The 25,431-nt window shown below is 44.7% G+C and overlaps 1 protein-coding gene across 2 annotated transcripts in view; it reads right to left on the bottom strand.

Annotated features, from left to right (window-relative positions):
• The window catches only part of PRKCE (protein kinase C epsilon), a 470,104-nt gene that overhangs the window by 294,028 nt on the left and 150,645 nt on the right, over positions 1–25,431 (bottom strand). For both annotated transcript variants that reach the window (XM_074378800.1, XM_010967731.3), the window contains exon 2: positions 758–821. In XM_074378800.1, coding sequence (XP_074234901.1) covers positions 758–821 — 64 coding nt within the window. The remainder of the gene's footprint in view (positions 1–757; positions 822–25,431) is intronic.

Here is a 25,431-nt window from a genome sequence, read left to right as displayed (position 1 = left end):
AGGAAAGATGGTCCCAACAACTAAATTTCAGTCCTAACTCCCAGCCTCCCTCAAGCCCAAGTCTGCCACCATCTCCCTGTTCCCACGTGGACAAATTTTTACCATCCAGTCTTCCCTCCTACCCCGACTGCTCTGCCCTCACCACACAGCCTTGAAAGGTAGTAAGTGAGCAAAGACAAGATGGAGAGAAGAAGAAAGAAGGAAAACCCAACTCTCAGAGAACATCTATACCCTGTCTAATCAGCCAGTGGGGAGCAGATGTCCTCACCCCATTATTTCTCTTTAAGGGCAGAGCTTTTCGCTTGCGTAAGGAACTGGTAAAATAAAAAGGAACACTTCTATAAAGGCTCTAATAAATAAGATTCTGAAATTTGACAACTTATTTGTTTCCTTTCTGAATACTGTTAGACCAACTGGTTTTACTTCCTTCCACTGCACACACACGCAACACCCCCCCAGCCCCCACAAGCCTTCTGGGAGAGGCAGCCACTCCACTGAAGCCTGCCTGAGCATCACCCATGTGCAGAACGCCTGCTTTACTGGCCTCACTCCGTTAAATGGAAAATCTTCCCTCTGCTCCACCAAAGTTAACAGATGGCTGGTCCCTTTTGGTACACAGACGAAAGCATCTTCGAAATAACCTTTTCCTTTAAAGATTGCCAACTAATTAAATGTCACTGTAATATGTCCCAGCCAAAGAGGGAAGGGAGAGACCAAAAGACAGAGGGTCAATGGACGAGAGGTCACACTCTCCTACCTTCACCCGACGACCCCGAGAGATCAATGATCACATACACTCTTCCTTCCGGCTCCAGATCAATCTGCAATCAAGAAAATGACAGTGACTCTGTTAGTGCATGGTGGGGGCAACCCGAGAGTTCCAAGACCTTTCCAGCCCACACTGCTAAAACCTAGGGTCACAGCCCCATTCATGCCATCAGCCTACAACATGCCAAGTGCTGAGTGAAGTAGGGATGAAAGAGAAGCAGCATCTATGGAGCATCTACTATGTTAGGGAAAGCAGTAACGAGGAGGTCTGATGCACACCCAAAAGGTAGTGTCAACACAGTGGTTCCCAGCTGGAAGCAATTTTGCTGCATAAGGGAGAGTTGGCACAGGAGACACATGACACAAAAAACATTTTGGGGACACAGAAATATCTGGAGACATTTTTGACTGTCATGCCTGGAGAGGAGGTGATGCTACCGGCATCTAATGGGTGGAGAACAGGGGTACTGCTAAACACCCTACAGAGAGTCGCCACAACAAAGAATTATCCAGTTCCAAATGCCAGTAGTGTTGAGGTTGATGTTCAAACTCATGAAACCCTGTGTTATCCCATTTCACAGATAAGGGATCTCAGAGTTCCCCGGTAAGTGGCAATGCTGAGATTCAATGCCAAGACTATCTATAGGCGCCCCTGTTCTTTATACTCCACAAATTGCTCACAGGGAGATAAAAGCATAAGACACTATTCCTGCTCTCAAAGTGTTTACCATCTCATTGGGGTGTTAAAAGAAACCAGAGAACAATGCTGAACACAGCTTAATGATGAGAGATAGAGAATAACTGATACACAGTATCTGGTGAGCCTGAAACTGTAAAAGAGCAGCCTGGGATGACTTCATGAAGGCAAGAAAGGGAAGGCATTCCAGGTGGAAGAAGCAGCATCAGCACAGGCTGGGCATGCAGTGCTGACTGTGGGAGACTGAGGGGCCCCCGTGCTCAGGGGATGTGCTGGTGAGTGTGTTTTGCAAACCCCAGACTCTACCAGGGTTGTAAAGAGACAGCCAATAGTGCTAAATTCTCACCATCAACCTTCTTCACCAACCCTCACTCCCTCCCTCCCCACCACCCAATCCACAGTTTACTTCCATACAGAACCAAGCTAGTGGGAAAAGTCAGAGGGACTGGGCCTCTTGCAATCTATATCTTTCCAAGGTCTGAACTGCCCTTACAGAAACTGTTCTCCACGAGAGAGAGTCGCAACTCCAGAAATCCCGGACCGCCGAGTACCCCTGGTACCCACCCCAGCCTCCGCAATCCCATCTGTCTCTGCAGCGCTCCAGTTGGCTCAGATGTGCCTGGCTGGTCTCCTCAACAAGCTGCGACTTTCTTGAGGGCAGAAACCACTTGTCTCTCCTTTTCTTTTGAGTAGGCACACATTTAGCAAGTACTACTTAGGAAGGGTCAGCCCTGGTGAACATCTCCACCTCCTCCAAGGTCAAGGGCAGTTATTGCCTCCTCTCTGAAGCCTTTCCAGATATTCCCAGTCAGAAGTAATTACCCCCTCATTCTTGTTCCCACAGTACACATACATATCTCAACCACAGCTCCCATTAAGCTGTGATATGTGGTCTGTAGGTCTCTCTCCTCGGCTGTGACAATCCTATTTGCACCTCTAGTGCTTAGCTTACTATCTGATGCTCGGGAAACACCCAATAAACCTTTGTGGAGGTGGGAAAAGGCTCAGAATTCCCAGAGCCTATTCTGGGATCATTTGACCCTCCAAGCCCGTTCCCCAGGAAGGCAGGCAGGCAGGTCACCTGCACCAAGGTGATATTCCAAGAAGGCAGGAAGGGAAGAAGAGGCAGCTGTATCAGGAGCACCATATACTCCCTATAAGGTAAAAGCTCACCTTGAACTGATGCTCGCTGGGTCTGTCCTCTTGACATCTCACTCCACTCCTAATACAGGTTCCCTGAGCCATTCGGGAACCCCACTTTATTTCCAGACTCAGCCATTAGTGGCTGAAAGGGCTTAATGTTTCCCTCAAAATTTTAGTTCCATCAACAAGGGTCTTCAATGCCCCCCAGGTGAGGCCCCTGTGACATTTCAGGTGCTCTGACAGGGCAGGGAGGGAGGGAGGGAGAGCAGGGAACTGTCGAGTGGCCTCACAGGGGCCTCTCACCTGGGTTGAGGATCTTGAACATAGAATACAGATGAGAACCAAATAACACACTAGTGATGCCAGGAGATCACTCTCCCTATCCCTTCTGCCCCAAAAGTCCGTGATTTTAGCTTTCTGGGTAAAGAAAATGTCCTCCAGCACCCTCACCCCTAATAATGCCCCCTACCACAGCATAAGTTGGCCACTGCCCTGAATTACAAACAGGAAAACCAACAGTCAGCTCTACTGAAGAGAGCCCAACCAGAATCCTGTCCCCGCCACAGTTCAAAAGTATCAGGGGCCCCCTTGTCCAAAAGCATGGAATTTAAATAATGTATGCCTTTTAGAGATTAGATCATTCCTATTAAACCCCGCCGGCAAAAAGAAACACTTTCTCATATCCTCCAAGTCAAAGATTTCCCACGGCTGTGGATTTCACTGGCAAAGTACAATGGTATCTGAGAAAAGCAGGGAGGGAGACTGAAGGAATGAGATGGGCTATGAGGCATATCGGCAGGCAGGCGGCGTGCCTATCTTTGCAAAAGGGGAGTGAGAACTCATGGCAGGGGGGACAGGTCATGGATGATAAAATGAATTAGGATATTAACATTCAAGATAGCAATCAGAAACCATTTTAGCACCCACTGCTGCCTCAATGCCGATGAACGGCATTTCCAAACAGAAAAATAGAAATTAAGCTATTAAACATGCCAAAAGCAACAAAGAGCTTTGCAGCCTGGGCAGATGGCCGCAGAGCGCTGGCTGAGCCCCAGCCAGCTGAGTGAGGAACCTCTGAGAATCCATCCAGGGTGGTGGGACTTCAATGTGGATGGCTGGAGGGGTTATCAGGTACAAAAGAGGGTGGCAGGCATTGCAACTTCATGGCCAAATTAGTTTAATCACAAATCCTGCTCACAATTATGTGGTCCGGATGATGAAGCAATGTAGGTGCCCAGCCCTGCACAACCCCGGCAAGCTGAGAGTCGGCATCGCCACCAGGCAGCTGGCACTACATAAAAGCAGAAACCCTCCCTCCTCCCAACCACTCCTGGGGTTAGTTTCAGCCCCTTCTCCCAGGCCCCAGGTTCCTCCCAATTATCCCAGATGCAAGCCAATTTATCAACTCTCCTTGAACCTCATACCTATACTTGATGTGCTTTCTCAGATACTGCCTTTGTTTTCTTTGACTATGATTCTTTTTCAACCTCCAGCACCTTTGGCTATCCCTCCAGCTGAGGCCAGAAGCAAGGCAGCAGAACCATGGGGGAGCCAAACACAGCCTTTGAAATCAGACCAGGGCTGAATCCCAGGCTTGTCACTTACAGGCCAGGTGATTATTTATTCTCTCTGAACCTCAGCCTCTGTCTCTTCATCTGTGAAACAAGTTGTTGTAGAAATTCCACAAGACACACATGCAAAGCACCTGGCACTCAGGAGTTGCTCAGCACATGGTGTTTAAGACTGAATTGACTGGTTTTCTGGCCTGAAGCAAGCAACTCTCTTCTCTAAGCCTCAGAATGCTTCTCCGTGAAATGGAGCTAATAACAGGTCCTGTGACATTTGGGCTGTCCTGATGTTAAATGCGAAAATCTATGTACAGTGCTTAGTATAGTGCCTGACCCAGAATATGCAGTAATTGTACTATTATTAAAAAGCCAAGTCTTTTAATCACTATTTAGTCCAATGTTCTTTCTACTCTATCAAGCTCCCCCCAACCTCTCCCAAAAGGCGTTTTCTTACCCAAAGTTGATGTTATTACCTGTTATTCCAGGACCATCTGATGACTTTACAGTGTTGTGAATATCAGATGTAGAACTAAGGTGAGAGGTTCACATCCAGCAGCAAAAAAGGCTATAGCCCTGGTCATCAGAGGGTCTTGAAGTGATTATAAGAGGAAGAGGAGAGGAGGGTGACCACGTGTTGTCTGAGCACCTACTAGGTCTGGGACACAGCTGGATGTTTTACCTGCATTAGTTCATCTAATCTCCTGTGAGGCCAGCAATACATATTCTCTACTTTTCAGACTGAAAAACTGGGCTTCAGAGAGCTTTCAGCCAGATTCCCACCGAGGGCTGCCTGGAGCACACATGAGAAATGACTGAGGTAGGTCCCGTCTCAAGCCCCAGGAAGCCTTCCCTGACAACCCAGACCCAGGGTTCTCTTAACTGCAAGCCTCCAGCTGTCCTCTGGTGCAACTGACTGGCTCCCCAGGCAGGTTGGTGTAAGGCAGAGCGATGCGTTGAAGACCTCACCTGTCCCCCAGAGCCCTTGGGGAAGGTCTGGGCATAAACAGGAGCTCCAATCTAGTGAGTCAGAAACAAAGCAAAGGGGAAAGAGCCCAAACCATAGAAACCATGAAAAGCAATTTTGAAAAGCGAAAAGAAACACAGGCTCTTTTTTGGGTGGTGCCTGACAATTCACAAAGCCTTTTACATCTGTTATTTCATTGATTCCTCACAATTAACTTGCAAGGTAACAAGGATTATTAGCCCAATTGAACATATGAGAAAACTGAGATTAAGGAAGATAAACACAGCTAGTGAGAGCACACACACACTGCACAACTGCAGGGGGCACCATTCACATGGTAGTCTCTGCGGATGAGTCCCCTGGAGCTGGACAGCCAGAGGTAAGTGACAGAGTTAGAACGCAGACCCTCAGCTCCTGACTCTCAGAGTCCGATATTCCGCCCACCACACCACACCTGACCTGCAAGGAGCTCTGACCATTGGGCTTGCACCCGACCCATGCAACTGGCTTGGGTGTTGCTGCTGTGTGTCACTGTGACCCACAGGTGTCTGCGTGCCTGTGTTTTGGGGTGACCGAGTTTGAGGCAAACGAGGTAAGAAATTCGCAGTCAAAGTTCCTCCTAACCATAGCCTCAACTTTCACTGGAAACCTCTAGGCAAACCTCTCCTCAGAACAGCCCACAAAGGTCACACATGCCCAATTCGAGTTTCGTTTCCCTTTCCACCTGTTGTCAGGCACTGAGGCCTAGAAAGAAGCAAAAAGTAAAGGGCGGGTCAGAAAAGGATGACTCCAGAAAGGAAAAGGAGAGGCTGGCACTGCCTATGTTGCACCAATCAAGTTCTAGGTAACAGACTTTCTTTTTCACTTGGAGGAGGGTGGGGAGGAAGGGAGGAGGAAGTAGGAGGGAGAAGAATGGAGAAGACTCAGGGGTTCTCACCCAAAGCAGAGGATCCAGTACCCAAGGCCTGTGCCCCTTTAGTGCTGGCTAGTGTCTCCTGGAGGCCCTTGGGCACACTCCTGTCCCCCGAGGTGCCTGCCACAGAAGAGGCAAGCCAGACAGAGCAGAAGCCCTTCCTGCAGCAGGCATCCTCCTCGCTGCTGCTTTTTGGAAAGCACAAAATATGGAGGCACTACAATGGGCAAGTCTTGAGCAGCTGCTGGGTGCTGATTTTAGAGTTAGCCATCAATTAAATAAAGACTCTTCATTTGAGGGGCTTGCTCCTATTGGTAAAGTGCACTGGCTGATTAAAAAGCAGAGGAAGCACATGCAATTAAATATTTTTAAGGGTTCCACTTGATTCACAGGCTTCCAAGAGCACTTACTTTCATGCACTAAGAGGAGAGGAGGATTGCTTCTTTCTCTAACACCTTCCATGGTAATGCAAAGATATTACGTAGGCTTTAGTGTACATCCCTGCAGGGCACAGGGGAGGGATTTAATACACATTTGTACATATGGGCTCAGTGGATGAATGGCCTGACTTTAAACTAGATCTGCACAACTGAATCATGGAGATGATTTCCTTGGGAAGCCATCAACATGTATACAAATGTTCCTAGCAGCTTCATTCATAACATCCAAATACTGAAAACAACCTTAATGTCCAAGAACAGATAAATGAATAAGCAAACCATACTGCACCCATATGATAGACGTTTACTCAGCAATAAAGAATTAACTACTAGTAGATGCAACACAACGAACACTAGGGGAAAGCAGCCAAAAGAGTATTTACTGTACTATTTTACTTACATGATATTCTTTTAGAACAGACAAAACTAATCTACAGTGACAAAAAGCCTACTGGTGATCTTCTGGAGGTGGAGGCACAGAGAATCATTCAATCATTTTCTGAATACTGTGTTTTACAATATTAAAGTATATATTCAATTAAAAACAAAACCAAAAACAAAAACAAAAAGCCAAAGAGCCACAGAAGAACTTTGGGTGAAGATGAAAATTTTCTATATGTTAATTGGGTGGTGGTTACATGAATGTATATGTTTATCAAATCATATCAAGCCACACATTTAAAATAGATGCATTTTTTTGCGTGTAAATGATACCTCAATGAAGTCATTTTTGAAAAAAGGAAAAAAAAAGAAGCCATCATTTCACATAAGGATTGCTCTACAATTTTCCTTTAAATAACAAATCATCTTCCCACCCTCAGGGCATTTAAAATTTCATATTCCATTTTTAAAAATAAAAGGGTTCATTCAGAGTTTTTCAAGAACACATCTGTCACACAACATGATGTACACCTACCTGTGTAGGCACAGATTCACACACCCACCCACATGTGCAAAACACAGTCACAGGCACAGCCACCTTCTCTGTCTTCTGTGATCAAAATACAGCAATGGCAAGAAACACACATCCAAAATGTAGGCTTAAGAGCTTACTGAAATATCTAAATCTGTCTTTCTGTGTGAGGATCTCAATTTCCTCATATGCAAAACAAAAGAATTAGACCAAATGCTCGAGAATGGTTTTTAATGACCTTAAGGACTGAAATTATCTATGAATAGGAGACGGCTTAAATAAATTATGGGACATCATTTGGTAGATCACTATCCAAGTCCTAAAAAAAAAGTAGAAAGATCTAAATGTACTGACCTATATGAAACTCTCTCTGGGATACATTAACTGGGGGAAAAAAGCAAGGTGTAATGTGTGTATTATGCTAGGCTACCTTGTGAATAAAATGGGTGTATATGTGGGTATGCACACACACACCCACACACTCACACTTGTTCTGCATAGATTATCACTAAAAGGAGCCTTAATCAACAGAAATCAGGGGTTGCCTCAAGGACTGAGGATTGAGGGGTCAGAAATCAGGAAAGGGGCATGATTCTTCAGGCTACGCTATTTTGGACCATTTGATTTTTAAAAATCGTGTCCTTGAGTTAACTTGTTACAAAATTTAAGTCAATACCTTTTTTCACTACCCATTACTAGCCTCCAATTCCCTCAGAGAGCTTCATCAATAAACGCCCCTCAAAACTGGCCGACATGTTGCTTTCCCACCCCCAGTAACCAGGTCCCAGGAACCAACCAGGCAGCAGCTATTGCCTCCGTGTGAAAGTCCAGTTGGCTGGACCAGAGGTCTACGTTACAGATCCCAGCTCTCCACAGGTTGCAAATGGAGTCAGCTCAAGTTTGCACCTGCTTCCTCTTTTCAACAGGCTCAGAAATAGACCCAGAGAGCTGGCCCCCTCTGATGACAGAGGTGGGTAAAAACAAATAAGTCTGTGTATGCAAATGCTTTCTCGAGCTGAGAAAACATCCAAAGGTGCCAATCCTAATGTCAAGAGTGTGATGGCTCACAAAGCATCGCTCAGTCATGGTGTAGTTTTACTCTCTTCTTTCATGGAAATGGCAGGACATGACTGTGTATCTTTCTAGAAGATGGTGATTGCAAACAGCAGGAAATGTAACCACTTAACCCCAGTGTTTGGAAGTAAAAAATACTCCACTACCCATCTGCATGTTGCATTTTGCTTTGCAGTGCTCTCTCTTGCTGGGTGTAATTGTACCTGTGTGTTTTATCCCTGTTTTTTACACTAAGCCAATTGCAATGATTGAGAGTGAAGGCTCTGGAGCTAGCCTAACTGGGTCCAAATCCCGGCTCTGCCTGTTACAAGCTGTGTGGCGTTGGCCCCGATTTCCTCACCTACATGTTGAGAACGCCAGTGGCACCTGCTTCATAGTGCTGGGAGGATGAACTGAGAGGGTGAAGCACTTGGAGCGGTGCCTGGCTTACGGCTAGCATCCTCTAAATATCAGCTGTCAAGTCATTGTGCTTATTTACCGTCTAGACTGTAAGCCCCTCTCAGGCAGAGCCATGTATTCCCTTTGTGGGGGGTTCCACAGGTCTTGAGCCAGGGCTGGGCTCAAGGCAGGGGAATCGGTAGAGGTGCCAAGTGGAACTGAATGGATCCACATGGAACAGAGCCAGCTTAGTCGGGAGCACAGGAATGTGCAACCAGAAAAATTACCTCCAGACCAGGAACTTTTCTGTCTCTGTAATATCACAACCTAGCAGGACCTTTCACCAGCAGCGGCTCACAAAGATGTTGAGTTCCTGACTCCTGTAAGACATTATAACTGTTATTCAACACTTTGAGCTCTTCATGAAGAGAGACTCTTTTATTCACAATAATAATCACAACTCTAATAAACACCCTTTACGGAGCACTTTATGTGTGTTATCTGGGTGAGGGAGGCGATATCCTTATCTTTGGGAATCAGAAAATGGAGGCTCAGGGATTTAAGTGTCTTGCTCACATTCTCACAGTGTGAAGAAGAGGAGTCTGGATTAAGGCGGACTCTCCAACTCCCGACCCAATGCTCCCGTTACCTTGGGCCAGACAACGGCAGGGACTCAAGGAGATCCTGGAGCAAGAACACATCATGAGCTGTTCAAGGAGCCTAAGCTGTGTGCACAACGGGAGAACTGTTTCCTGGGCACAAGAACAATGAAAGCAAAGTTTTTCCATTGTCCTCCTGGAACTCATAGTTGAAGGAAACACCAACCCCACAGCAAAACAGCTGGGAGGCTCAGACTATGAGACAGAAACACAGGGCAGGATGCTCAGCTTCTAAGAATAAATGTCCTCCTGGAAATACTGCTGTATGGTGATTTTCTACATATCAAGTCCTGTTTGCCACTGCTTTGCATCATATAGCTGGAACCATATCCTACGAGTAAAAGAAGGATCTTACAAAAATCACAGCAACACAAACCAAAAAACACACAAACAAACAAAAAAAACCCAGAAATTTTTAAAAATCACACAAGCATGGAATCTAAGAGTCATAAGCAACTTCAAAATCACTTGGTTCAATTAAGCAAAGAAATACAAATTTAAACAAGGGTAAGGTTTTCTTTTTCTTTTGCCTATCAAAGTAGCCCAAGTTTCTTTTGGGCTGTGTGTTCTTGTGTTATTTGTTTATTAAAATATAAACAAAAGTAAGTTCCATGATGTGTTCAGGTTTTAAAAATCAAAACTACGTGTGAACTTACGATGAGAAACAGCAGTCCCTTGCCCCGTACTCCCCAGAGGGAACCAATTTTAAAAATTTCTATTTGGGTTTTTCTGGTCACCGCTGCCATGTCCCTAAATAAAACGTTTGTACCTCAATTTCCTGATTTCTTATTTTAGACACTCGTTCTTGCCATGCTGCTGTGCTAGATGAGGATTAGTTCACTCACCACCTCACTCCACAAAGTAATTACACATCACAATTCTCAGTCCCTTCTCTCTTCTCTACAACTCGAAGAAGCAATCTGAAATGTCAGTTTCTTGTTTCATGAACTATAGACAGTATCCCTGGACCCTCCACATTCTAACTAGAGGACATGCGTGCTTCCAGCCCTCCCCAGGCTCTGCCCACCTCTGTCTTTCCTGTTAGACTCACAACGTTGACAACACTGATATCCTCTTCTAATCGTAGTTCAGTTCCATGTTTTGTGTAATTGGTTCGGAAATCTGAAAACGAATTAAGTGTTTACTCAGTATTATAACTTTGTAAATGATATCACATACACTTTCTTTTCCACGGGCTCAATGTGACAACCCATGTGCCACTCAATGGAGAATATATTGAGCATCATTTTAAATGGATTCCTTTTTTTTTTTTTTTTTTTTTTCCCCACTCTACCAGTTGCCTTTCTCGGATTCTCAAGTGTTCCCTGGGTCCATTTCTCTCAGGGTCTGCCCTTTTGGAGACCCTCTCCCTAATCTAGAGTGACTGCTCTCTGGTCCCCTGCTAAGCCATAGTACTGAGATTTATTTTCACTGATCTGCTGGGTGCAGTCCTGTTGATGGAATCCATCATCTTATCTGTTCTAGGCGATCCCCTTGTCTTTGCCAATTAACTACATTCTGATTGAAATATTGTTTAAGAGTACATAGAAAGCCAGCTTTCTAAGACCTTGCATGCCTGTCCTCACACATGATTGATATTTTGGCTGGATATAGAATTCTAGGTCAAAAAAAATCATTATCTATCAGAATTTTCTTCAAACATAAATATTGCCAATGGACTGTGATGTCAGCCTGGTTACTGTGGTTTAGTAGGTGACTTCATTTTATTTTCACTTTCTGGAGGTTTTAGGATCTTCTTTTAATCTCAGTATTCTGAAATTTCACAATGATGTCTTAGGGTGTCCTTTTTTGAATCATTGTACTTGTTCTTTTGATTTATTGGATTTGTGGGAGATATTCTTCTATTTGTTCTTTGCTATTGGCCTCTTCATTTTCTCTATGACACTCCTATTATTTGGATCAGTAGGATTAATCCCTATGTCTCTTTACCTTTCATTACATACATTTCCATCTCTTTTCTCCTTTTAGTCCATATTCTAGATTTCTTTGACTTTATTTTATAATCCTTCCACTGAACTTTTAAATTTCTAATGATAATATGCTGAGTTTCCAGATGTGCCTTCCTATTTTCTCTGGCTCCTTTCTCATAGCATCCTTTTCTTTCTTTTCTTTTTTTTTTTTTTTTTTTTTTTGGTTTATGGACACAAGATATTTCTGTGAACACAGGGTTAGAGACTGGGAGCCGGCCATGATAGCAGGGGGTTCTCACGCCAGCTTTGCTAGTTCTCCCCCAAACCATTATACCATTTCTTTTTAAAAGAACCTTCTAATTTCTGACCCTGGGAGTCAAGGTCTGGGTCCAGGTCCTTCAGTAATGAGAGTAATGAGTATACCCACTACACATACCACATACAGACCTTCAAATAGTCATTTGTTTTCAGCTGCACATCTCACTCCTGCCTCTGGGGTAACTACAGTCTCCATGCCTGGAGCTCCTTAAGGGTTCTGGGGCTCTCGGCTAGGCTCCAGGACCTTCCACACACGTCCTGGGCTATGCTGTCCTTGTACTTCTATTCTGTTCCATCACTGCCTCCCTGCCCTCCCCTTTCATCTCCTAGAAATTCACTGAAATAGTTTGGATGGTGGCATCTTTCTGCTCACTTGTTATAAAATTTTACCCCCTCCGCAACTTTTTTCCTTTTCTATTATTTAAGTGAGGTCTTGAGTAGACAGAGAAACACATTTTCTCCAAGACCACCTTGAATAGAAATTCCAAAAACGTATCATCTTAAATGATATTATGCAGGGCTGTGAGAGTGGAGGAGAAATAGGCACCTTTACACACTGCTAATGAAGTATAAATTGGCACAAAATCTGTAGGGTGCTTTGGTATTATATAACAAAAATCCTTTGACTTAGCAATTCTGTTTCTGGGAATTTATCCCAAATCACACACGTGCAAAAAGATTTAAATACAAGGATGATTATTACAGCATTTCCAAGGGTGTAAAATTAGAAACGAATTGTCCAATAATAGCAAACTATTTAAATAAATTGTGGCATATTTGAATCATTAGATACCATGCCATCATGAAAAAGATCTTATAGAATCATATTTAATGACATGGAAAGATGTTCAAAATATGGTATTAAAAGTGGAGTAAAAAGAGATTATAAAGGACTATGTATACTATGATCCGACTTTTTAAAAATAAAATGTGTATGAGTAGGTACATACACAAAGGAAAACCAATTATCTACAGGGGGATGGAACGATGTGTGATTTTTCTTTTGTATATTGCCATAGTTTTTCTAAATTTTGTCTTTGCTCTACTTTCTTCTGTAACTATAATTAAAAAATCAACCAATAAACTCGTTGTTGCTTGAAGAACATTATGTAATTCAATACATATCAATCCCCTCATTTACAAGTAAGGAAACAGGCCCAGTGAGATTAAACAACCCACTCAGGGATCTCAGTAAATTACCCATAGTTGGAAAAAAAAAAAAGATATTCTGTTGTCCTGATTTTCACGGCAGAATTCTTTAAGGTGCAAGTTAAAAATGAGACAAATTATGTTAAATTTACCTTTTTCTTTAAACGTGTAATTTTCTGGTCAAATGGTAACAGCACTGCTCGGTCCTAATCACCAGTTATGAGTGGTTAGTGGCCAGGCATATTCCTTAGTTGGATACAGTTAGAAACTTTTAAGAGAAGCTTTACTAGCTCAACCGAATAGAATCCACCAGACTAAAAATCCTTTGCTTTGATCAAATCTCCTTCTCTATACGATGGTGTTCCTCCATTTTTGTGGGGTGGTGTGGCCCACATTTTTATACTTTATACTGTTAACCTTTAAACTACCTTTCACGTAACAAACTTTCATAACCACATAGCCTTTGTCAATCACTCATGAGCAAACATTTCCACTATGACATGACCACACAGGGCTGTCACCTAGCCATGCATGTCACCAGCTTTGTTTCTACAGGAATCTTTTGGAATATATTCTCCCACTTGTCCTCAATGTTCTCTAAAACATATAACTTTTTCAAAAATTTATAAAAAATAAAAAAATGGTTCTTGGTTCTATGAAAACCAAGCATAGGTCTCAAACTCATGTAATAGAGAGAAAAATGGAATTTACTAGGCATGTCAAAATTAGTAAACTCTTACTCTCAATTGGACGTTCATCAGTTGACTGTTGAATTTTAAAGGAAATATTTTTTTTTAACTTTTAGACTTTGTGTCAAAATGGTGAAAAAGATGTATATAAGAAGTCTGGCATAACTTGCAGTTTTCTGGAAAAAAAAATCTACCTTAACAGGTAACCTAATGAGCAAGTGGGAATGTTCAAGTGGGTTTTTTCAGTAAATAAATAAATATACAAGTTCCTAGGTACAAATAATAGATGAAAGCAGTGACTATCTATTCTCTGAAAATGGGCAACTCTCATTACAATTCTCTGCTTGTTTTCTACATCTTTATGAAACCCCGGGCCTTATAAAATGAATAGGCTAATGCAGCTGAACTCACAAATTAGACTTACGTGTGCTGAAGCTCCCACCAATATCTAAAATAGAAGGGAGGATGTTTCCTGAATCACACAGCAAAGGGAACAGAAAATTGTCTGTTCAAGTCCGAATGTCAGAATAGTTCTGAACTCAGGGCCTTCTGTTGTGGACATTAGACTCCCATATGATATTCTGGACGAGCACAGAAAAGCCTTTCATCACACGTATGTTGTGCTATAGACCATACGGGAGGGGTTCTTACTTGCATCTCTTTTTTTACCATTTTGATACAGTCATTAATTAAGGGAGGCAGGGGTTGGTATAAATAGGAGAATAAGCCACTAGCCAAGCACAAAAAGAGTCCTCAGACGTTCAAAGGCATCAAAGGAGAATAAAGTTTAAAACTTTCAAGTCTATCCTTAGAAGAGTCAATGCTTTGTTTATGGCCCAGAATAGATGTAACAGGAATCAAGTTTTACTTTATAGATCTTTTCTAATGTGTTGGACCTTTTGTTGGTTTCCCTTTAGAGCATTTCACGTCTCTTTTGTAAAAAAGCAGGCTTCAAAGTTTGGGTTTGGTGACAGTGTTAATTTATCTGAGGTCATCAAGGAAAGCCTTCTGATACTCAAGGAGCCAGGCCTGCGGATTTCGGGGAAATAACAGGTGCATAACAGGCAGAGTGACGAGCAAGCACAGAGGCTCAGAGGTGGGAGAGGACTTGGACTTTGCCAGGATAGATGAGGTCACAGGGTGTGGTAAATCCTGGGCTTTGGCACCAGGCAAGTTGAGGAGCCAGAGGGGAGCCTGAGCAGAGCAGTGACAGGCTGTGGCTGGCACTTTGACAGGATCACTCTGGCTACTGTGTGGAGAATAAACCTTAGGTCCGAACAGGGAAGCAGGAAGGCCACGTAGGAGGCTGTGGCGATAACCCAGGTGAGAGATGGAGGCTCTCATAATTCAGGTGGGATGAGGCTGGCTAGGAAGGAGTGGTAGTAGTGGAAGTGATGGGAAGCAGTCGGATTCTGACTATATGTTGAAAGTGGAGCCAAAAGGATTGTCGATGGATTGGACACAGTGTGGGAGATAAAGAGAGGGCTCGAGGCTAGCATGAAGATTAAGGGCCTGAGCAAAACATAAAGCTGTCCCTGGCCGAGCAATAGAAAATTGCGAGTAGGGCACCCAGAGCTGGGTTTGGACAGGCTGGGTTTGGACAGGCTGGGTTGGAAACACCTCCAAGAGAGCCGAGGGCAGGGGAAATGTCCCAGCTTAAGATCTTGATCCAAAACCCCTGACCCACAATCCTGACATTCAAAACGCTCTAAAAACTGGACTTTTTTCGAATTGTGGGTCAAAATCTTTTGACAACAAACCCCGACCCAAGTGACACATGGCTATTTATTGTGTCTATTTATTCCAATTAGTGTGAATAGTTATACAATTGTACTGGAGAAATATTAATTTGTTTGATCATGAAGGGCTGTCCCTGAATCTGCTGGGGCTCTTATGTAATACACAGAATAACCTTCTAGAATACAAAAAGTCTGAATTTCTAAACAAATCTGGCCTCGGGGGTTTTGGATAATGAAATGGATCTGTAGTTTGAGCCATGAGAACAGACAGAGAAGGGGAAGAGGAAAGGGACCTGCCCAGATGTCTGAAAAGACCTCGATACAGAGGCCCAGCCTCCACCGCCCTGGGTAGGGTCTGCTCTGACTTGCCTCCTTCCTCCCCTCCAAAGCGCCACCACCAAATGCACACACTCATCGCAGACCCGCGGCTGATGAAAGCCTTGGTGTTTTCAGCGTTCTCCATGTCTCCAAAAGCGACAGCAAAACACTTCTCTATCACACACTCTCTCACACGTACACACACGCAGAGTAGTTTTTATTAAACCTGATGCGCTGCTGACGTCATGCACCGCTGAACTAACTTGCTGTATCTGTCAAAAGGTGGGGTTCGTGTGATGAGAAAAAAAAAGTAAAAAAAAACTGAGCTAATGTTTGAAGCTAGCATAAAGGCATTTCCTGTTTCTGGGAAGCCTGCCTGCCTGCTGCTGTTGCTCTTAACAGATTCTCTCTCCCCACCATTAAACACCCCAGATCTACAATCAGGACAGACGCCATGGCAAGAGGGTGGCGGTAGGGCACCCCAGGTCCCAGACCTGTTGCAAGAAAACAATGGAGCAAGAGGCTGGGTGCCTGAGACCCCTGCCCAAGGTGCCCTCTTAGATCGCAGAGGCACAAGGTCCCCACAGGGGCAGCCTTGTGTGTTGTGTTCTAAGGAAAGACACAGGAAAGGGGCAAGAGGATTCAGAACCACGGCCAGGGGAGGATAAGCCTGCCATAGCCGCTATTATGGAAGCTATTCCCATGTTCATTCTTGTGGGTAAACATGCTCCAGAGTGGGTGGCTTTGCTGAAGGTAAGTAGTCTTGTCACCAATTAAAAATAAAAATGAAAAAGTAGTCCCATCCACCGATCCATCTAGCCCACCAAATGGACTGCCTTTCCAGGCCCCACTATCCAACCTCCCTCAGCCACTCCCCTTGCCCTGGATGCGGCTTCCTAGGATCATAAAATCTCCGTATTCACCTAAATCGTTGGCACATTCAACTTCTAAGGAAGAAAAGACAAGAAAGCTCTACCAGAAGTTCTGGGAGCCCCATCATTAATAAACAGATGAGCAGCATACAATGGGTAAGAAAATCCCCACAGAGGCAGGGGACGGTGATAACTAAATACCAACTGGAAAATCAGTCACTGGTCCTGGTGACTGTTGAAAAGGGATGGTAGATACATGGGAGTCCATTATTCTACTCTGGCTACTTCTGCATGTGTTGGAAAGTTTCCACAATAAGACGTAAAGATGAAGAAGGGAAGAAAAGAAGAAAAGAGGAAGTGGACAACTCCAATATCCCAGCGCTAATCCTAGCCTTTCCTAAAGGCCTTAACTGGGGAGCGGGGTGCCTTATTTAACCCCAAACCTTCCCACCTCCAGTCGCAACCAATCTAACCCAATGCCCCACTGGGGACAAGGGACAAATAAATCTAAGCCACAGCTGCCCATTCTGGCCCTCCTCTGAAGAGACTCCCGCGGCCTTTCCCTGTCCTCTCCTGCACATGCAGGAGGTGTGGGTTGTTTTTAATGTTTGTTCGGGATTCACAAATGATAAGTGCTTTGAAGAAAAAAGGAGTTGATCACTTCATCCTTCCCTGTCTTCACAGAGATGTTTTCCCTTGCTTCAAAGGCCGTCTGCTTACCTTAGATGATTAGGGAGGATTAATAGAACTAATTGTGTTAACAATATGACTGTCCTGCTGAAGCCTGCAAATTATCCCTGATTCCCTTTGATTGCCTTGAGATTACCTCACCACCACCAAACCCAGTAAGCTTCCATATGACCACGCTAGGCTGTGCCCCAGGAGCAAGCCAGATGTGTAAAGTCAGCACTCTGCAGGCACGGAGGCTGTGGCAGCCTCCAGAGTGCAAAGTAAGCCTGTCCACCCCCGGGCAGTACCAAGGAAAAGCCAGCAATCCAATGGGCATACGCTGGAAATGCAAAGCGTGGTCTGTGTCAGCTGAGCCCGACGCCCTGCCCTCCCACATCCCGGGGGCTGTGACCTTCTGGCTGGCATCGGTTGTACAAAAACTCCACTGGCCCAAGACCGGATCCAGCTGCCTAGAGCACACACATCTCAGATGACTCTGTGGCTGCCAGAGGCAGAGCTGGGCGAGCCCTCAGAGGTGGACCTGGGCTCAGGGCACAACCTGGGAAATAAACAAAATGCAGCCAGGGGAAGGTATGGAAAACCTCAAGTTCTTTGTCACAGACAGATGGAAGATGCCCTCTTCAGAAGCCTGCAGGGAGCACCAAACCAAACAACTGGGGGAGGAAGGGGACATAGGGAGGTGCCACCAGGGCCCACTCATGGCTGTCTTTCTGCCCTGACCCCTGCCACCACTCCCATCATGATTTTACCACTGGATGAATATCCTAGAGAGTGTCACAAACCCTACTACCCAATTACTCAAATACGAGAAAATCCACCATTTGCTTCTCACAAGTCAGGTTACTCTCTGATTCTTTAATTCACAAACCTATGCGTGAATCACAGGTTTCCTAACTCAAGGAGACCCAAAGCTTGCAAGAGCCTTTCTGAGAAAGTGAATTCAATAGCTCAGCCACTTGGTATGAAATATTTTCCAACAATTCCAACTTCTTTTCATCCTTAAAGAGCAGAGGATCAAAGTTCTCGCTGATAAACCTGGCAGCCCCAGGTGTATGATTTGGGGCCGTGGGAAGGATGTGGTTGTTGGGCCAACTTCTCAAACCTCAAGAATCGCAGTCCTGGGAATTCACTCCAACACTCAGAGCCCTGGCTGAGCTCACTTCACTCTTTGCCAGGTCACCTGGGGCACAAGGCCTGACGGTGGGGAGTCACCTCAGTGGGAGCTTGGGCTCTTGCGGGACAGTTTCCCATTGGTCTTTGTCTCCCCAGGCCTAACATGGCGCCTGGGCAAGTGGGGAGGGGTCGGGGGAACAGGAGTTACTTACAGAGAAGGGACCACCAGGACCCAGTCAGAAGACTCAAGAGAAACTTCACTTATCTGGTGTTATATTTCATTTGGGCTGTTATATATTGATCGTAGGACCTCTTAAAGGGGATAAGGATAATTATTCACATGAGCCTATGTTTTGCACGAGGGAATCATTGCCAAAATTCAAAGTAAAGGATCAACTCTCTTTACAGAGAGAGAAGGTTAAAAAGCAAACACTCCTAACCAGGAGAGAAAAGAGGAGTTGGTCTTCTGAGAAATATTTAACCCTGATTATGCAACTCATTCAGCAAATGACACAGATTCATACCTGCAACCCCACGGCCTCCCCAACTGCACCCCTACCACCACCTCAATGGCCAAACCATCTTAGTTAACCCAGTTGAAAGTGCAAAGCCCGGAGAGCACAAAGCTCTCTGCTGCCTGGAGTCCTTACAGGGCATCCAACCCAGGAAGAAGGAACCGAGTAGCCATGCGGAGTTGGGGACCCTTGGCAGTTACCCTTCACTTCCACTCTCAACAAGAAACATCCACAGACAACCCCAACAGTGCAGGCAGGATGTGGGGAGCTCCAGTGGGCTTACACCTCTGACCTTATCTAATGGGGCCACCAGTGGGTGCATGATTTGGGCTGGCTTCTCATTTTACCCAAGAGCTATAGCACTTCTCTCCTGAGTTGGCTCAAATTTCACTCTTGGGAAACCAGCTGATCTCAAAATGCCGTGGGCCATCCCCAAACTACAAAATTACTCTTCTCCCTTCTGGAGATGACAGGAACACTCGCTTTCCTGTCTCCCTGTGCCTTTGTACACACACATACTTGATACACACAATAACTGATCTATGCTGACATTACACAATAACTTCTGAAAAGACACAAAGAACTTGGAAAAAGAGCACTCTGGACTAGTGCCAGAACATTCTGCAGCCTGTTCTCCCAGGCCCTTCACCTGGAGCCATCTCTGGGTCCTCCCGCACTTGACCCCTCAGATCTCATCAGTCACTGAGCCCTGAAATCCTTCTTCATCAGCTCCTGTGTCTTCCCTTTGGTTCCATTCCCACCCCTGGTGCTAGTCCTCATAGAATCCACCTGATAGCCCCTACATTTTTCCTTATTCTCAGCGCTAGTCCACCCCACTGGAAGCCCAACCAATTGATGTACAATAAAGTCATCATCATGACACCTTTCACCAAAACTTCCCTCTGTCCACAGGATGACATTCGGTTCCTCAACATGGCAGCCTGCTTCCTCTGCACTGTCCCCTGTGTTCCTCTTATTCCTTATTTGCCACTGCAAATGCCCAGCACTCCAGCCAGGCTCACTGAGCCACCATCTTGCCCAAGCACCCCAACTTGTGCCTTCCACCGGGCTCCAACACATTCCTTCCTGGGACCCAGCCTGACACCTCCTGTCTCCTTCAGCGTTCTCCATCTGAGCCACTCCTCTGGCACTGAGCATCATTTAGGCTGTCAGGAACTCGCTTCTCCCCGGTATTACTGATCTTTTCAAGCTTTTCAAGGGCATCATCTACTCTATATTCCGTCTTCCCCACCCCACCCCCATCTCCATCCCTCAGCTTCTAGGGCCTAGCAAAGCACCCCACAAAGGAGCTCTTCAATAAGCATTTATTTTTTGCTTGCTTCTACTCCAGGCTGTGATTCTCTATCTTTTCCTTTAGCATCTGTAACTTAGGAGAGAGAATTACTTCAACTTCTAGGTGTTCAATGTTAAGTAAAGTGACTCTGGACATAAACAATAATTTTAAAATGCTACACCTCCTTTCCATCAATCAATTTCAAATATTACAAGAAAGTAGTGTGCCTCCAGCCTATGAAATTATTTCAGGGCATGGGGGTGGGGAGGGAGGGGAGCTCGAAGGGGTGAATTATCCCAGACTAGCCTTAAAAGTTCTGAACATAGAGGCTTCCCCACCTCCCTACCCTGAGCTTGGACCCCTCAACCCTCGAGGCTCTGTGCAGTCTTGTGTAAGATGATCTGTCACTGGACCTAAACAAGCTCTCTGGAGGTGATGGAGCTGGAGCTAGGACCTCAGAGGACCGCAACTTGTTGTCATTGAGGGAGAAGAGCCCAAAGACCAGGTTTCTCACCCTGGCCTCTGCCACTCAGGTCCACGTGACCCAGGACAATCTCTCTGAGCCTTAATTGCCTCAACTGTAAACTCCCACAAGGACAGGGAAGAGATGTGCAACAATTATGCATCAACCAGGATGTTAAGAATAATTCTGAACTCCACAAATGAAAACAACAAAGAGGTCAGTTGGAAAACTTCAACGGCCTTTGGGTGCTAAATCGAGACTCAATGACCAAAGGTCCCCTAGGCACCTCACTTCCAAATAACAAAATTAAAATCTCCAACTCTGTAATTCCTACTGCCACAAGTCACAACTTCCCTTGCTGGCATGTAATATTCTTTAAACTCAGCCCCTGCTGGAATTTCCAGCTCTTTCTCCCACCCCCTTATGCTTCAGCCGTAATGCCCTCTGACTATTTCCGGCTTTTCACGTCCCGCCCTCCCTTCCTCAGCACAGTTTGTTCCTTCCAAACCACCCCCCACCTAAAAAACCCAAACGAAATCTACCTAAACTTTCAGGCTTTCCTCCACCTGAATCTGCTCCCCTTCTCAATACTAGGGTCCCTTCTCAATGCTGGAGTCCGTCCTCACCTATTTCCTTCTCACTCATCCCTGGGGAGTCCCCTCTCTCCACCAAGAGCACATGGAACACTGCCGGGCACTTGAAAAGGGATCAACAAACTCTTGTGTGTTAAATGATGCAATACCGAGAAGAATGGAAACTCCATGATGTTTCCATTACATTCAGCTGGAAAATCCCATTGAAGATTCACTCCTTCAGTCCAACCCCCTTAAAACAGCCTCCTTTATTTTGCTGCTGAGCTCATCTCAGTCCTGTAAAAGTGCTGCATGCAAGTTCCATCTGCATTCCCCAGACCAGTGATCACTTCCAACCCCCATGAAACTCCCTATTACTTTTCAGAGAAGCAGCCACCCCAGTTCCATACATTATGAAGGCAGCGGGCTAGGCAATGACATGGTCCCTCCCCGTCTTGATGCAATTATTTCCTTGTGTTGTTGCTTCCCTGCAGTCTTACCATTGTTCTTCATTTACCCAGAGAGCTAGGTCTGAGGCTTTAGAGGAAAAATGAATTATGACTTGCTTTACATTCCATGCCCAGCTCACCAACAAGGGTTTCAAAGCATAAGGCTCTCAAGGCTCTGAGATGAACAGTTTCACAAACCAGCTTGTCATCCGGAACTAACCTCCGTCCTCCAACCTCCCACATCCTATTTGTACTATGCATGCGCTGGACTCCCATCCCCAGCCTGGAACATGAAAAACCACATACTAACAACGAGCCAGCCTGGCAGAGAGTGAGCCAGAAGAAGAAAATCATCACTGACACTGCAGGCTTGCGGAAGCAGAACGGCCACCCAGCTCCGTGGCTGTAACAGCTCAAAACGTGAATCCACACAAGAGCTGGACTCCTCCCTGACTGTCCCAGAAGAAAGTCAGTGTTCTGAGCCGCATGAGTTCTTAAGACAAGACGAAAAGTCATACTATGTTAGCGCAGGTAGTGGACTTGGGAGCCAGCCTTCCCAGGAACCAGCTCCACTTAGTAGCAGTGTGACCTCGGGCAAGTCAATCATTCCTCATTCTCAGTCTGCAAACTGGGGGTAACAACAGTACCTACCTCACAGCATTGTTGTTAATTTGTATAAAATGCATAGAAACTATGCCTGCCAGAGTAAATATTTATTATTAGTATCAACATCATCAGCTGCATCATTATGGTTATTATTATCACTTCCTCTCCTTTGCTTTATTTAGGCAGGAGAGCAAATGCCTCACCCCCAACACAGATCTTCCTGTCACTGGAGACTACACTCCAAATCCCTTTTCCTCCCTGCCTCCTTTTCTATCCTCTCACATCTCAGACGTTAAATATCCATTCAAGCATTTAAACCATCACAGTGAACTGTTCTCACTTGCTTCTCTCCTCAGCCAACGCCCCAGATTCTCACGAGCTACTAGATACACTTGGTGGCAAATTCAAGAATGTTTATACAGGTTTTTATCATTATATGTGTTTTGGAAACATGAGTGGTGAGTGCTGAAGCAGGACAAAAGAGAAAGCAAGGCATTAAAAAGATCAAAAATAGGTCTCTGCCTCCTAGTTTTAAAACTGCCGTGGTCCAGGAAGTATATTCAATAACTTGTAATAATCTATAATGAAAAAGAGTATGAAAAAGAATACATTAATGTGTATAACCGAATTGCTATGCTGTACACCAGAAACTAACACAACATTGTAAATCAACTATACTTCTATTAAAAAAAAATCCAAAAAACCTGCAGTGGTCAGTCTCCACCAAAGCCAGAGGGTCATTGAGTCTTCTGTTCTGAATTCAAACGGTCAGCTCAAAGAGCTGGCCGGGGAAGGAGATAAGGCAGATGGGAAAAACTGAGGATGAAAGTGGGGTAAACAGTTGAATCACAAAGCGTAAGATGAGCCCTTTAGATGTCCTCATTTAATAACATAGTTTCTGAGACTCGCTCATCAGAATTCTATCCTTTCTAAGCAAACATCTGTTATGGTGACTGAGACCCAGGGCAGTTTATTCTTTCTTTGCTAAAACTTCCATTGGAGTATTGATCTTGTAAATGTTATCCTTATGGCTCAGATGAAAGTCAACGCTCAAATCCAGAAGTGGGTGTGGGGCAGCCAGACCATCCATCCTCTGAAGCCAAAGAGAAATCTACAAGTTGCAGGATTGATTTCTGTTTACGCCTTCAATCCCAAATATTTGGAAGGAACACTTTGATGTAACAAACCCATGTCCTACAAATGCCAAAAAATAAAAACAGAACCTCAATTTCCATGTAATAGACAATAAAGTGTTACCTTAAGGACTGCTTGGTTATGCAAAGTGACTGTGAAATCCCTACTGAACCCAGGGAGAAAATCCCGGAATCATCAATGTCTGACCTTTCCTCCTGTCATACTCTGAAGACCAAACTCTGCATGGCTCCAGGGCTAACAAGGGGAAATTCCAGGGAGGCTGAACCCCTCCTGAGTCCTACACAGCTGGATGAAACCCTGCCTCTTGCTTGCCCAGAACCCTGCGTGCAGCCGGTGAGCTGGCCCCCTCCTCCCAGCTCTGCAGGCAGGTAGACCTAGCATTGTCTTTGCCTGAAAACGCAGGGCTCCATTCCTGGCTTCTTCCTTGTGAACGAGGTGGTGTCAGACAGGCCACTATATCCAGTCGAGTCTCAAGATCAGTGGAGTTTGAGGGTTATTTGAGGAATTTAAAAGATAACATATTTGAAAGTTGGTACTCGGCAAACTGTAAAGCCCTATTACGTGTAACCTACAACACCCAAGTAAGAAGTTAGCTACTGCACTATTATTCAAAAGGACAGGGCGCAGCAGGCCAGACATAGAGGGCACGTTCCCACCCAAGACACACACACACACACACACACACACACACACACACACACACACACATTCCCTGCAGACATTCTGTCATTTGAGTGATTCCCTTACAGAACAATCTCCCCCCACCCCCACTTTCTATGTCCCTGTGGACTTTTAGTAATACTATTACTAAAGTTCACAACAGTAACTGTAACAAAGAGAAACAAAACAGAACAAAAATGACCATAATCTCACTATCCGTAGGTAATCTGCAATGTATATTTTCCAGCCTTTCATAGCTGTCTGTGTGTGTATGAATATGTATGTACGAGCGATTTTTAATAGTAGTCACTAACGTGTATTGAATACTTTTTCTGTACCAGGTACTCGACTAACCACTTCACGTTTTCAGTCGTTTAATCCTCTCAGCAACCTCTAAGTGGACACTCCTCATCGTTCATTTTACAGAAGAGGAAACTGAAACTCAGAGAAGTTAAGAAACAGGTCCAAGGTCACACAGCTTGTAAATGGCAGAGCCTGGGTTCAAACCCAGGCAGACTCCACTCAGTCACTAAACCAAACGTAAATTATGACCTGCAAATTTTGCTGATTAATATATTTTGAAAATCTTTGCATTTTATTCACTATGTTTTCTATTATCATAAATACATAGTCTTCCATAATATTGCTGAGCCAAGTTTTAATCCATTGTTTAACGTGACTCTTTTGGGAGTATCTATAACATACTCCTATTTGGGCTATTTATTTTCTAGTTTTTCAATACTTCAAATAACAGTAAAAAGAACATCCTTTATATACATTTTGGTCATTCTTACCTAGAAGTGGAATTGCTGGGTCAAGAGAAATGCATATTTTTAAAGTCCTTGCTATTTTTTGCCAAATTTCCCTCCTGAAAGGCTTCATCAATTATACTCCCACTTGCAGCATATAAATACAATCTTACATCTTCATCACCACTAGGTAGTAGTATTATTTCGTGCTCTAAAACAGTCTCTTTTCAAGTGCAACACCTCAGAAAGGAATTAAACCCACCCCCTTATTCATACCCTGGGCCAGTTCATCCTCTGACACTTGGGAAAAGGGAGATGGAGGGCCCACAGGAAGATCAAGGAGGTCAGGAGCAATCAGTGGGCAGGGAGGGGGCATCTGATGGATGGGGTGGGGCGCAGTACGGCATGGGGAGGGGCAGGGGACAGGAGCAGGGTTGCAGATGATGGGACAGAAGAGGAAGCAAGAACATTCCAAAAACAAAGTCCTGGCACTTGAAAAATAATTATAATAATAAAATGGCAGGAACCAAATGATAAGGAAAGGAAGATTAATTGAAAACATAACAAACAAAAGCCAGGAGTTTCACAAGAAGTTTGGATTCTGGCCAGCGCTGGATCACTTCTGTCTAGTT

This window comes from Camelus bactrianus, chromosome 15 (genome assembly GCF_048773025.1).
Source record: "Camelus bactrianus isolate YW-2024 breed Bactrian camel chromosome 15, ASM4877302v1, whole genome shotgun sequence".
In the NCBI taxonomy this organism is placed as follows: Eukaryota; Metazoa; Chordata; class Mammalia; order Artiodactyla; family Camelidae; genus Camelus; species Camelus bactrianus.
The sequence above is the reverse complement of the archived record's forward strand: the minus strand, read 5'-3'. Positions and strand labels throughout refer to the sequence as shown.